The sequence below is a fragment of the Mobula hypostoma genome, chromosome 3 (genome assembly GCF_963921235.1).
Source record: "Mobula hypostoma chromosome 3, sMobHyp1.1, whole genome shotgun sequence".
Classification (NCBI taxonomy): domain Eukaryota; kingdom Metazoa; phylum Chordata; class Chondrichthyes; order Myliobatiformes; family Myliobatidae; genus Mobula; species Mobula hypostoma.
Window position 1 is genome coordinate 50,219,828 of NC_086099.1, and position 15,140 is coordinate 50,234,967.

Below are 15,140 nucleotides of genomic sequence, written 5' to 3' on the forward strand. Positions count from 1 at the left end.
AGCCTGTCTCCAAGCTCAAGCCTCGAGACTCCAAGCCTGTCCCCAGCCTCCAGTCCTGCAGTCATGTCATGTCCATGCCTGGTTCTGGGGCCCGAGCCGGAGGCAAGACCCAGGTTCTGGGTCCTTATCCAGTCTCTGGCTTGGGGTCCAAGCCCTAGTCTGCGTTCTTGTCCCTGCTCCTCGTCGGTATCCTGTCACGTCCCTACTCTAGTCAAGCCCTGTTCCTTGTACTTCAGTGTCTGTGTCTTGCATTTGGGTTTGCTACCAGCGCCCCCGTTGTGACAGTCAAATTATATAATATGTCACCATATACTGTACATATACACCATATACTTTTTGTGGGAATATTAAAGAAATGTGTCATCTTTAACTTTATGCATTTTGGAAATCAGTTCATCTTTTACTCGCTTAGCTATTCACAGTGGCAGAAATTTTGACCAGGGGTGCCCAAACTTTTGCATGCCACTGTATCTAGAGAAATTTATTATAAAATTTTAGATGTCATGCCAAACCTTTGCAAACTTCTAAAGCAGTTTAGGCACTGATGTGCACTTCTGTGAAGGGACCAGTTCCTCTGAGATATGTGATGAACTGAGCTGCATTGATGGCATCAAAACACTTTCTTGTCTGTACCTTGCTGCAATGATAACAATAAAACAATTTGCAAAGTTGTTTTCTAACAGTTATCTGTATAAAAGGATGCATTCCACTTACTTAGAAATCTGACCAATTAAGTATTTGTTCTCTCAGGGTCCACTCCTCCAGATGGAAGAGAATGGTTCCAAAACAGATCAAAAATGTGCAGAAGTTCTTTTCGATATCCTGTCTCATACCAGTTCATTCGTTTACAAAATTATAATAAATTATTTGGCCATCATCACAATGATCTTTATAAGATCTTACTCCACAGGAGTGGGTGCATTGTTTGATTGCTGCTGTGGTCATAAATTTAAAATATTGAAATGTAGTTGTATTGGTAAATTATCTTCGTGGCTCTGAAATATCTGCTATCAATTTCTGAGGCATAGGGCTTCTTCCAAAGACTGAAAAAATGAAATTGTTTTTGCATTTAGAAGATGATTAGTGTTTTAAAGGACTTCTCTGCATATACTTGGCTAATTCACATTACAACTGGCCATTTTCCAGATTTTACTGTTATCTAAAGCAAACTGCAACTGGAAAAGTATCAAGAAAAACAAATTTACAAAATGCTGTAAGTGGGTTTTCCCTCAAGTTGTGCAAGAATCTTGTCAGATGCAAGTAAATATGAAACAATTTTAATTTTATTTTTCTGTAATTTTTAAAATTAATGTAAACGAGCTCAGAGAAAATTTTAAATATGCATATTCAGGATGTAGTTATCCCTAGCAAGGTCAAAATTTATTGTCCATTCTTCTTTGCTCTTGAAAACATCAGTGGCTGCTTTCTTGAACTGCTGCAGAGTTCCTGATGTGGAAGTTGAGGGTTTAGATACAGTGAGGGTGAAGGGCCTGCAATATTGTGCCAACTGAGAATACCATATGATTGGAGGAGAATCCATAAGCAGAGATGTTGCCGGCTCCGTTTTTTTTCTGTGTGAGATCAGCACATACAAAATTTATAATTCAATCATCAATCCGCAGTTGTGCTCACCCTGACATCCATAAGCAAAAACGAAAAAATGCTTCCTTTTACTTTTTTCCTATTGGGATCATTCTGAATATTTAAAGCAGGATTTAAAGTCTCCTAAGCTGCTGAGGAATGATTCAGGAAGAGAGCTGCAACTCATAGAGTGTGCTGGATCACTGTCAGGAAATTCAGCACTTTCATGTTAAACTGAGCAAGTGCAGAAATTGCTGCCCATTTCACAACAGCAATCAATGTGGGTAAAATCCATATCATAATTGCTGTAAAATATCTTGAATGAGAAGGAGAACTAGTACTCTGAGTAAATTTTAATCATCTAAACTATTTCTTAATTGATTAAAATTATTTCACACTTTTTAGTTATCTCACTTTCTTTTTTTTCCCAGTTTGTACTGAAAAAATATTTGATGGTCTGGACTTTCCGGGGGATGACTTGCATCAGTCTGTAGTTGAGGATGAACACAGTTGCCAGCGTAAATGTACCGAGGAGCCTCGCTGTCAGTCTTTCACCTTTGTGAAAAAGGAGTTTCCCAATGAAGCACAGCGGTTAGTCAATCAACCAATATTCTGCATAAAAATAATCACACTTTCAATTAGAGGAGTGTGTCCTCAGAGCCGCGATCTGTAATCAATTACTGGCACCTCTTATGCACGTCTTCATGTTCAATATTTTTGTTTGCAAAATACAAGTAACTCTACCTGTATGTAGTTTAGAAAACTAATTCACTCAGTACCAGCAGCAAAGAAAACAAAATGATGCTTAGTGATCTTGTAAAGAATTTAAGCCATGTAATAAGATTGTGATTCTTTGTAGCTATGTTTGTTACCTCAAAAACAATGGAAAAGGAACTCCATCAAGAATAACAGTTCTTTCGGGTGTTATGTCAGGATTTTCTTTAAGGAATTGTGAGTTCAATAACATAGGTATGTCTGAAATTGCTTCCATCTCTTTAGTCTGAAAGCAGTGATTTTGAAATTATAAGTACCCTTCTTTCTTACTGCATTTAACACTGATAATTTATCCAAGGTTGGCTGAGATGGTGTGACATACAGTGCAGCTAAATAATGAATCATGCATTGCGAATGATTTCCACAGTTCTCAATGACATAATAAAAAAGCTAGCATCTGCAAATTGCACGCTGATTGATATTGAACATATTAAATGATTAGTTACTTAGAGATTAAAGAATTTGCTGCAAACTAATAAATTCTGATCTGAATTAAATCTATACATAAATGATTGGAATTAAGGGATTTTGTGTGATTCTATTGCTTGAAATGCCTGTTCTGCCATCTCCCCACGGCAATAACAAATGCCCCATTAAAGATCAGTTCATCTGTTATAGCATAATCTGTGATCACAAGTAGTGGTCAATAGTAAAGTCTGATTTCATAAATGTATTTGTAAATTCACATTGTTTAAACATTATGGGATGAAATAATAGGTTTATTTAAAGTATTACTAATCTACTTTTCATTAATTAAAACAGGGGTCCCCAACCTTTTTCGCACTGCGGACCAGTTTCATATTAACAATATTTTTGCGGACCGGCCGGTGGGGGGGGGAGATAGGGTTGCCAACGAACAAGAGTAGCAGTCAGATACGTTGGGTTTACCCCGAAAGACTACAATGACCATGAAGCCTTGCGCGGGCACCAGTGCGCATGCGTAATTTGCGCATAAGTGTACGTGCCAATTTTTTTCTACAAATCTGTTTTGGCGATTCTGTGGGGGGGGGCTTCATCATAAATGCAATATAGGTGATAAGTGGTTAATACACTCAATCTCGTTTCTAAAAGGGTTTATCTAACGAGTTTAATATTAAACACACAGTGCATATTTTCCTCGCATGAATATAGTGATAAGTCAATTATCAGGGGAGCTTGAAGTAAGTATTGAACGAACTTCCAGTAGAAGCGGTAGAGGCAGGTTCGATATTATCATTTAATGAAAAATTGGATGGGTATATGGACAGGAAAGGAATGGAGGGTTATGGACTGAGTGCAGGTCGGTGGGACTAGGTGGGAGTAGCGTTCGGCGCGGACTAGAAGGGCAGAGATCACCTTTTTCCCTGCTGTAATTGTTATATGGTTATATAAGTCAATAGCATCATAACATTTTAAGTAACGTTTGGATATTAAACACACAGCACATATTTACCCCGTATGAACATATAAAATCATTGCAACGCACCAATATCGCTGAATCAGTGGGAGCCCTGGGCTTGTTTTCCTGCAACAAGACGGTCCTATCGAGGGGTGATGGGAGACAGCGATACTCGAAGGGGGTTCCTTATGTCCAGTCTATTCCGCAATTTAGTTTTCGTTGCATTCATTGCAGAGATATGTTGAAAATGGAAGCAACGTTTTCAGTGCTTTCCTGACTATCTCAGGATATTTAGCCTTGACTTTGATCCAGAATGCCGGCAGAGATATTATGTCAAACATACTTTTCAGCCCGCCGTCACTTGCAAGCTCGAGGAGTTGATCTCCTTCCCGCGCTGACATGGATGACGCGCGGGTAATGACCTCGCGTGTGTTCAAGCTCAACAGTGGGCGTGACAGGGAACGAGGAAAGGTGCAGCTGACTCCTATCGCCAAATCATATCGCTTCCTCACAGCCCGGTGGTTGGGGACCGCTAACTTAAAACATATAAATTCAGAGAAAAGGTATCTAACTAAACATTCCCTTTGAATTAAGTTCCGAGCTTTCCTTTAAAGATCTGGTTTAAAACTGAGGTGTATCTGGGTCTTTGGCTCACTATAATGTCATTGGACACAACGACATTGAAGGACAGAGTGAGAAATCAAATGGGCTCACATCAGGTTTCTACTTTTACATTGATGGAAGGTAAAGCTGGGATGGAGCTTTGTTCTCTCGATGCTGTAACTGAACACAGAAGCCCAGGATGTACTGACAAGGTCAGCTGTAGCCAGCTATGAGTTCTGCAGGGAAAAGACTGGTGGAAGTCAATTCAGTGACAGTCATAAAGGAGTTGGAGAAATACATGAAGGGGCAATGCTTCAGGTCTATGGTGAAAGAATAGGGAAGTGTAATACACTAGAGAGCTCTGTCAATGAGTTAGCTCAATGAGACCTATCAGGAAAAGTTACAGAGCAATTAGAAAGTATTAATACTAAGCTGCTTTTGCTGTCAGGAACAAATCTGTTTTGGAATTAAAAAGACTCAAAACAAATTTAAGATGGCCCCCAAATGCCTTTAATGAGTATGAACATATGATAAATGTTGGACCTGTTCCATGGGGAGATGTGGTTAAGCTGAAGTAAAGCAACACTTCGTCATCCTGGCGAATCCAGGCTTCTATAGTTGAGATTCACTGCATTTGTAATCAATAACTTCACAAGAGAAAATGATGAGTGTTAATTGTACACTGCAGCCTGTTGTTGTTGGTCACATGAATGCAATGTGGATAATTCAATTTAGTCTACACTGTAGTTCTTGGAATATCTGATGAAATTTAAAAATTAGGTTTAGATTTAATTATGTAGCTCATGACAATGAAATAAATTGTAATGGAGTTAATTTTTTAGATGAGTAAACCAAAAATGTTAATGGAAATCAAAATAGGATGTTCATCCTGACAAGTCCATAAATAAATATTTATTTTGCAGATAATTGATACAAAATTAATCCCATTTTATTTCAGGATGTGTTCATGAGCTGGCTGTGAACATTGATTTTCCTGGAAACGATATTGAGTCTGTTCTTACCCCAGATGTTAACTACTGCCAAAAATTGTGTACTGAACATAAAAATTGTCAGTTTTTCACCTATTTGACAAGGGATTGGAACACTGACCAACGAAGGTAAATTGACATCTTCATCCAGAACTTTCAGTGGAATATGTAAAAATAATGTGAAGGCATCACATCCTAAACTGTGATCTGGATCCCCAAAAAAAACAAGGGAAGCAGGCTAATGGAAACACCCATGCCTTCAGGATTCCCTCCAGGTTTTACACCATTGTGATCTTGGGATATTGAACCCTTCACTTCTGTGAATCTAAGCCATGGATCTCCCAACCCATTTGTCACATTGAGAGCAGTAAATACTGGAATGGGCTGCTAGGAAATTGGTTCAAGTAGATATGATAGTGCTATTTGAAAGGCTGCTAAATCGACACATGAATATGTAGGGTATGAAGAGATATGGATTATGTGAAGGCAGAAGAGATTCAGTTTAATTGGGCACTGTGTTCAGTATATTTATTTGCTTGCCGTTGGACAACTTATTCCATCCCAGTCCAATGTGCTTATCAATGGCCTGAGTGTCTGTCATGCTTCTTACAGGAAAGTAAGATGTGGTTTCATTTGACAGGCCTTCCTTTTTCACTGTCCTGTCTAATGGACTTGCTTGTTTCTCCACTTTTTCTCCTGCTCTACACTACTTTGAGTGTCTCTCTCTCTCTCTCTCTCTCTCACACACACACACACACACACACACACACACACACACACACACACACACACACAAAGGATGAGGTAACTCCCCTTTAATTTTGTTTGATTATTTCTTGTCCGGCAAATCATTGAAGGCCTTTAGAAAGTTTAGATCCATCACATCAGCTGTTTTCTTCTTATTTATTTTCTTCTTACACCCTCAAGACATTCAAAATGTTTTTCCTTACATAAATCCATGTTGATTTATGCTGATCCTATTATTATTTCCCAAGTGCCTTGTTACCACATCCAGAGATAGATTCTTTCAGTTTCCCTACGGTTGACCTCAGACTGACTGATCCCTAGCTCCCTGTTTTCTCTCTCACTGCTTGGTATAAACTGGTTTCTTGTGGAGACAGGTTCATTCGATTTCAATTCCCTATTTATCATTCATCCCATACCTTACCCCCCCCCCCCCCCCACTGCTATTGATCATCACTTTGTCTGTATGGCTACAATGATGAACTAAAACCCAGAAGAAAATAAACATTGCTAACAAAGTTTACGAATCAATGTTTGAAATGCTCACTTGAATCTCCTGCAACAGAACTTAAGTGGCGTTAGTCTTGCTCTTTGAGGAGTAATAATTGCATTTTCCTTTTAACGTATGCAGATCCATCCTGTAAGTTAATGTGTAAATTATGGTCACTGTCAGTATCTGAGCTGATACTGAGCTGCAAGTACTAACTCAGCTGATGATATGGTAGAGCCTGAGAGCACCAATGAAGACTTGTATGTTGGTTTCCAGCTGTGCTGAGCTTATAAGCGAGCTTCTGCAAACAATGAATGCTAAGTCTGAGTACTGATTTACAGTTAATGTTGGTTTGAGATAACCGAGATGTGATGAATTGAGAAGAGTCCGAGGCTAGTCATTGGAGAGGTGATCAGGTGATAAGTCATTCATTGACCTTGGCCACTTGTTTCCGTAACTAGTTTTTGGGCTTGACTCCAGGCTGCAGGACCTAACTTTGCCAACCTGTCCAATATGTTATGAAATCCTCGTTCCCTCAGGAAACGTGTAAATTCTAATTTGCTTGCCCTTTGTCTAGATCTCCAAGCACTGGAAAACTGTGGAGATAGTCACTGTCACTCAGAGGATTTATTCAGTATTATCCACATCAGAATTAAATCCCTAGGGCATTGAGCGCCTGCTACTTCTACATAGTACCCATCTTTAACCATCACTGCCCATTTATGCCTGGGGCTGGGGCTAGTTCTGCATAATATTGTAATCTTCTCTAACATAAGAATCTTATGACCAGCATGGGTGGCCCTGGCTGCACTGAGTAGGCAATGTTTGCCTGCATCCAAAGTATTTGTTGAGGATTATTCATGTTTTGTGATCCTAGTGCCCATCATTAATGCAATCATTTCATCTTCCCAAATGAACAAGCTTAAAAGTTTAAAATTAAAAAATCAAAATTTGGAAAAAAATTGCCTTGGAGCTTCCTCTGAAGCATTTTTGATATGCAGTGTAAATTCTATTTCTCTTTCAACAGGTACTGCTTGACCTGAGCTACAGAAGCTTTTTTGTTTATATTTCAGATTTTCAATATCTAAAGCTGAAAATGTTTTAATTTTTGAAAACTTAATACAGCATATAGAATTTAACAAAATGCCTCATATTATGTTTCAGATTTTATTGTTATCTTAAACAAAACATGGAAGGGGAACCATCTATTAAAACAGAGTTACAAAATGTTGTCTCAGGCTACTCCCTGAAAAAGTGCAAGACCTATAACTGTAAGTCAAACATTGACATGCTGTTGTTGAATTATGGGTTGTATCTGCTACTTATCTTGCTTTCATGAGAAATAATACAATGCAATGTGGGAAATTGTGGCAGAAGTATTGACAAATGATCAATTGGGTATAGAGAATGGTGGGATAGAATCGGGTCTGGGGAACACGGTGTATTCTGACCTGGAAGAGAGAAGTGAGAGCAGAGGGCATGTTATTCATTAGGAATTGTGAGAATGGGTGGCAGGGTGGGATGAGGAGTAGTTGAGATAGCTCTGGCAGTTAGTAGGCTTGTCATATTAGCCTGTCTCCTGAGATGCAGGCAGCGATCCAGAAAAGGAATCAGAGGTTGGGCGTGTGAAGCTGAGGGAAGGGGAGGGTAGAAAAGAACCTCAGACTGGGACTGCCAAACTGGGTAACAACTCTAAACAAGATAAATTCTGCAGATGCTGGAAATCCAAGTAACATCCACAAAATGCTGGAGGAAATCAGCAGGCCATGCAGCATCTATGGAAAAGAGTACAGTCAATGTTTTTGTCTGAGTCCTTTCAGCAGGACTGGGTAACAACTTATTCCCCCAGACTGTGGAACTAATGAATTCCCAGCCACCGCCGAGGTCTTGTCAGTTGAACGACAAGCTGTTTACTGTTTACCTGTGCTGCACAGTTCACATGCATTTTGAAATATATTTTATTAACTTATTTGTGGTACTATTTTGCTATATGTGCTGTGTGTGATATATGAGGGGTGATTGATAAGTTCGTGGCCTAAGGTAGAAGGAGTCAATTTTAGAAAACCTAGCACATTTATTTTTCAACATAGCCCCCTCCTACATGTACGCACTTAGTCCAGCGGTTGTGGAGCATATGGATCCCTTCTTTGTAGAAGTGGTCCACAACAGGGGTGATTGATAAGTTCGTGGCTTAAGGTAGAAGGAGATGAGTATTAACTTCAAACTTTCTGCATTATAACTCAAAGAGTTGAACTGCATGTGCATGTAACGAGAGCGTCTCGGACCTCCAGGTGGTACATAGCAGGGGCGATTGATAAGTTCGTGGCCTAAAGTAGGAGATGAATTGTACCACTCTTGTTTCATGCACGTGTAGTTCAACTCTTTAAGTGAAAATGCAGGAAGTTTGAAGTTAATAACTCACCTCCTTCTACCTTAGGCCATGAACCTATCAATCACCCCTGCTGTGAACCACTTTCTGGAGGTCCAAGATGCCAACTTCTACAAAGAAGGGATCCGCATACTCCATGACCGCTGGATTGTGTGTGTAAATGTAGGAAAAATAAATGTGCTAGGTTTTCTAAAATTGACTCCTTCTACCTTCGGCCATGAACTTATCAATCACCCCTCATATGTTTTGTGGGTGCACCATGGTCTGTAGGAACATTGTTTCATTTGTTTGTACAGTATTATATGTACAGTCAGATGACTTGAATTTGAGAAAGACAGCAGAAGTAATAAAATTGTTGAGATCTGAATGAGTGCAGGAGGCACCACCAATGCAGTCACTGATGTACCAAAAAAAGTTGTAAGAATGGGCCTAGCCTGTATGAATGTCTGTTATTACATGTTTAATTTGGAGATGTTAGTGGAGTTGAAGGAGATGGTCAATGTGGGTAGAAAATGTGGCCAGGTGAATGAGTGCATTGGTGGAGAGGAATGGGTTGAGCCTCTGCTCAGGAAGAAATGGAGGGCCTTCAGACCAGAGTGATGTGAGTTGGAGATGTAAAGAATAGAAAGTTGTGTGGGGTAAGAGCAGGCTGAAGCAGTGGGATTAGCGTAGCTGGCTACCTAATAGTTGGAATAAACAGGGTGGAGCAAAATGCCTGTTCTGTGCCTGAGGAGGATAGTTGGTGAATTGAAGAAGCTACATGCATTCTAAACCCCAATCATTCTCTGAACATAAGATTTCTTCTCTACATCTTTTTACTCTATATTTCAATCCTAAACCCTCCAGTGTAGACATCCCTGCCATAATTTACCTCTGTAACCTTATTTATCATTCTCATATGTTTTACACCACTATCAGGCTCCCATTAAACAGCTTAAGTTTTGTAAATTATTGGTGCATATGGTTGCACTGCATGAAATATTTCTATCTTTGTAGCCTTTTGCCCAAAATGTTTATATTCTAAAATATGTATATAAGGTAATTGTGCCAGCTTCAGTCTCAAACCCAATATCCCTCACAACTGTATCTTCTGGTACGTTCACTATGGTTTGTATTGAAATGTTCTGGGTCTTCCAAAGGCACAAGATCACCAAGCCCGAAGGGGCAGGACCTTCTTTGGATGGAGAATTAGCACGGGCAATCAGGATGGATCATCAGCCACACAAGTTTGGGTGGTATTTTCTGTCTTTAGTGTGTATTTTCTTCCTTTACTGTATATTTTCCTATGCATAGTATTCACTTGATGGCACCTTATGACCCAGAAATGTGAGAACTTCTGCCCTGAGATTTCCCAATACTTGCTAAATAGAGTGTATGTTCTCTATAGACCATTGCAGCAGAATTAGGCCATTCAGCCCTTCGGGTCTTTCTTTGCAGCCATTCCATTATGGCTGACATACTAGCCCTCTAAATGAAAAGTTACCAATCTTTTTACCATTAAGCAAGGGATCCATAGACCCTAGGTTGAGAACCCCTGCTCTGAATCCATTCTCTTGCCTTCTCCCTGTAATCTTTGATACCCTTACTAATTAAGGACCTATCAACCTCTGTTTTAAATATACCCAAATACTCGGCCTCCACAGCCATCTGTGGTAATGGATTCCACAAATTCTCCATCTTCTGGCTAAAGCAACCCTTGCTTTTATATTGTAGTCCTCTTGGAATGAATGCTAACATTGTATTTGCCTTCTTTACCACTGACTCAACCTGCAAGTTAACCTTTAGGGACTCCTGCACAAGGTCCCAAGCCTCTTTGCAACTTGGATGTTTTAATTTTCTCCCCATTTAGAAAATAATCTATGCTTTTCTTCCTTTTACCAATACTGCATGACCATACTGTACACTTCCCTAGGAAGAGTCAAAGTCATAGAACACTACATCACAGTCTATGCCGAACTATTATTTTGCCTAGTCCTATCGATCTGCACCTGGACCATAGCCCTCCATACCTCTCCCATCCACGTACCTAATCAAACCTCTCTGAAATGTTAAAGTTGATCCCACATCCACAACTCCCTCAGGCAGCTTGTTTCACACTTGCTTCACCCTCTGAGTGAAGGAGCTTCCCCTCAGATACTCCTTATATATTTGAGGTCTCATCCTTTACCCATGACCTCTAGTTCTAGTTTTATCCAACCTCAGTGGGAAAAAAATCCTGTTTGCATTAATTTTATCCACACCCTTTATGAAGTGTAACACAAAAAAAAATACTGGAGGAACTCAGCAGGTCAAGCAGCATTTATGGAGAGGAAACATCCGATGTTCCTGGCTGAGACCCTTCATCAGTACTGTACCCCTCATAATTCTGTATACCTTTATCATATATCCTGTCATTTTCCTGTGCTCCAGGTAATAAAGTCCTAACTCCACTGTTTATTCCTCTTAGTTATTTTCTCCTACTAAAGAGAATAATTAGAAGCAGGATGGGTTAGGACTTGAGATTCAGTTATTCATTGCTTTCCATTCCTATGTTTTTCAGCTTGTTTTAAAGACCTGTTTGTTGGCCTGGATTTCCGAGGAGATGACTTCCGTCAGTTTGTAGTAGACGACGAATATAGCTGCCAAAGAGAATGTACAGAGAAACCTGACTGCCAGTACTTCACCTTTGCAAACGGGTTATTTCGCAACGCTCGGCAGCGGTGAGTCAACCTCTCAAACAACCCAGGTACAAGGAGCAAAAAAAATCTCCGTTTTGTGTAGAGGACGGCAGTTCTGGATCCTTCATCAATCTTATTTACGAAGAGGAAATCGTGCTTGACTAATCTTCTGGAATTTTTTGAGGATGTAACTATGAAAATGGACAAGGGAGAGCCAGTGGATGTAGTGTACCTGGACTTTCAGAAAGCCTTTGATAAAGTCCCGCATAGGAGATTAGTGGGCAAAATTAGGGCACATGGTATTGGGGGCAGAGTACTGACATGGATTGAAAATTGGCTGGCTGACAGAAAACAAAGAGTAGCGATTAATGGGTCCCTTTCGGAATGGCAGGCGGTGACCAGTGGGGTACCGCAGGGTTCAGTGCTGGGACTGCAGCAGTTTACAATATATATTAATGATTTAGATGAGGGAATTAAAAGTAACATTAGCAGGTTTGCCGATGACACAAAGCTGAGTAGCAGTGTAAAATGTGAGGAGGATGTTATGAGAATGCAGGGTGACTTGGACAGGCTGGGTGAGTGGGCAGATGCATGGCAGATGCAGTTTAATGTGGATAAATGTGAGGTTATTCACTTTGGTGGTAAGAACAGGAAGGCAGGTTATTATCTAAATGGCGTCAAGCTAGGAAAAGGGGAAGTACAACGAGATCTAGGTGTTCCTGTACATCAGTCACTGAAAGCAAGCATGCAAGTACAGCAGGCAGTGAAGAAAGCTAATGGCATGCTGGCCTTCATAACAAAGGGAATTGAGTATAAGAGCAAAAAGGTCCTTCTGCAGCTGTACAGGGCCCTGGTGAGACCACACCTGGAGTACTGTGTGCAGGTTTTGTCTCCAAATTTGAAGAAGGATATTTTTGCTATTGAGGTAGTGCAGCGAAGATTCACAAGGTTAATTCCCTGGATGGCGGGAGTGTCATATGTTGAAAAATTGGAGCGACTGGGCTTTTATACTCTGGAATTTAGAAGGCTGAGAGGGGATCTTATTGAAACATATAAGATTATTAAGGGATTGGACACGCTGCAGGCAGGAGGCATGTTCCCGCTGATGGGTGAGTCCAGAACCAGAGGCCACAGTTTAAGAATTAGGGGTAGGCCATTTAGAACGGAGTTGAGGAAAAACTTTTTCACCCAGAGAGTGGTGGATATATGGAATGCTCTACCCCAGAAGGCTGTGGAGGCCAAGTCTCTGGATGCTTTCAAGAAAGAGATGGATAGAGCTCTTAAGGATAGTGGAATCAAAGGTTATGGGGATAAGGCTGGAACTGGATACTGATTGTGGATGATCAGCCATGATCACAGTGAATGATGGTGCTGGCTCGAAGGGCCGAATGGCCTACTCCTGCACCTATTGTCTATTCCTCTGGCAATTCTCACCTATTTCTTTTAACTCTACAGGAATGATTGGTGAGGATTAAAACTTCCTTGCAGTGTGCATGGCCAGTTCAATGACTAAGTTCGATTTTTAGTGGTAGTCTGAGAGAAACTATGTGCTGAAATATTTCACCATTTTGTAAATATTTCAAAGCAGGTCACCCTCTGCAATATTTTTGATTCTTCAAGAAGTGCGACAGTTTGGTTTATGGTTTTATAAATATTTCAAACCTTGTAATTTTTTCCCTGATTTTTCTTAGTTACATTTGCTACCTCAAAAAGAGTGAACGAGGAACACCATCAAAGATAACAACTCTTGAGAATGTTGTATCTGGATTTCTATTAAGGGAATGTGAGTTCGATAAGTCAGGTATGTCCAACGTTATTTTAACCAGAGAACAGCGAAATAGAAGGTAGCCATCAATATAAAGTTCCATCAGGGCTCTGTATTTCATCTTCTTTATTTGCTTAATTTTTACAAAAAAGAAAGATAATCTAACAGAGCAGCTAAATTAATGAATTCTTTGCAGTATAATTCTTGTTCATAATGCTTAACAAATTGTGAGCCTCTTCCTTACAGTTTAGCAGGTTGTAGTCATAACAGCAATAGTCCCATCTGTTCTGATCATTAAGAAAACATGTGCACTAATCCTATACTAATTCCTTTATATTCCCCTGCATTCCCACGAGCTCCCATCAAATATTATCAGTCGCATTCACACTCGGAGTAATTTAAAGTGGCCAACTAGCTTAGCAAATAGAATGTCTTTATGGTGGGTAGGAAACTGGAGGAAATGCACACAGTCACTGAGCGAATGTCAAAGCACCATATTGACTATATCACTGGCTATACTTAAAGTGGATGTTGGTAGGTTCTTGATTAGTAAGGTGTCAAAGGTTACAGGGGGAAGGTGGAAGAATTGGGTTGAGAGGGAATAATAAATCAGTCATGATTGAAAGGTGGAGTATTCTCAATAAGTTTAATGGCCAAGTTCTGTTCCTATATCTTTTAGCCTAAAGGACAGCACGTTTAAAATAAATCTGATCAAAGTTTGGCAGATGGAAGAAGGAAGAGTGGAAGTAGAGACAGAGGCTGGGAGGTTTTAAATGGAGGCGTTAAAGTGCTGAAGGTAATGGAATCTTAGAATGGAACCAGATAAGGAAAGGTGGGATGGGCAGGTGGGAACAGAGGAAGGATGGAACCCTAATGGTGGAGTGTATGGGTGATGGGCAGATGGATTATTGGGGGCTGGGCATGTGTAGGAGGAACAGGGTAGACCAGGAGGAGAGAGAAAGGGACAGCAGGCATATGTGTTACCTGAAATGGCCATTCAGATAGAATATGATGAGCTGTTCCTCTAATTTGCTTTGTAATTAGCTTTAGTTGTGGTTCTTGCTTTGTTAAGTCATGCGATACTTTGCTTAGTTTCAGAATGTAGAATAGATCTTTCCGAAGACATAGATTTTCCTGGAAATGATATCACCTGGGTCCTTGCACCTGATGCAAATGTCTGTCAACAGCTGTGCACTGATCATCCCCAATGCTTATTCTTCACATTTGTGAAGAGAGAATGGAGCGTAGACCACAGAAGGTATTATGGAAGCTGTATAGGTTTTGTAATGTATTTTGTTACGAGAATACACATAAAATTAAGATGTTTGCTGGCCTGGGCTAGCATCAGTGGCATCAGCAGTTGGTCTGCCACCTGCCCTCAGGGGAAGGAGAGATAAGGAACAATGGAGCAGCGTCTGGAGATGTGTAATGAAGGGATGTGGGAGGAAGAGCTGTCTGGAGCGGCTCCCCCCCTTTGAACCCTGAACTGTTTGAAGTGATGGACAGGCGATACCCCAGCAGGGGGATAAAAAGGGACAGGTTCGCTAAGACAGACACACGCCACCCACCTTGAGGTAACGAGACCCTGGAAGCGGTGCGCTTCTCACGAGTGGGTGAGAAGTACCGGACAACGACAAGGGTGGAAAGGTACGATCAGCGGGAACCCGGTGTGTGTCCGCCCTTGCCTGGGTGCCGGGTTCACTGCAGAGGATCGACCGCATCTGGAGGAGGGGTCACAGTCGGTGACCTCAGGTGACATCACCAAGGACC

General features: G+C 40.6%; 1 protein-coding gene and 1 long non-coding RNA gene across 2 annotated transcripts in view; both read left to right on the forward strand.

Moving 5' to 3' along the window:
- The window catches only part of LOC134343408 (uncharacterized), a 59,135-nt gene extending 57,019 nt beyond the window's left edge, over positions 1–2,116 (forward strand). The window contains exon 6 of the long non-coding RNA XR_010017218.1: positions 2,013–2,116. This is a non-coding gene — a long non-coding RNA (uncharacterized LOC134343408). The remainder of the gene's footprint in view (positions 1–2,012) is intronic.
- Positions 2,117–2,446: 330 nt separating this feature from the next.
- On the forward strand, positions 2,447–14,911 carry LOC134343407 (coagulation factor XI-like). Its single transcript, XM_063042112.1, has 6 exons — positions 2,447–2,550; positions 5,295–5,454; positions 7,724–7,830; positions 11,488–11,647; positions 13,297–13,406; positions 14,463–14,911. The coding sequence occupies exons 1-6, from the start codon at positions 2,508–2,510 to the stop codon at positions 14,765–14,767; spliced, it is 885 nt and encodes a 294-aa protein (XP_062898182.1). The 5' UTR covers positions 2,447–2,507; the 3' UTR covers positions 14,768–14,911.
- Positions 14,912–15,140: the final 229 nt, after the last annotated feature.

Coding starts and splice junctions, on each gene's coding strand:
- LOC134343407 (XM_063042112.1), top strand. CDS start 2,508: ATGTCAGGATTTTCTTTAAGGAATTGTGAGTTCAATAACATAG. Junction 7,831..11,487: donor AAAGTGCAAGACCTATAACT/GTAAGTCAAACA, acceptor TATGTTTTTCAG/CTTGTTTTAAAGACCTGTTT. Junction 13,407..14,462: donor ATGTGAGTTCGATAAGTCAG/GTATGTCCAACG, acceptor TACTTTGCTTAG/TTTCAGAATGTAGAATAGAT.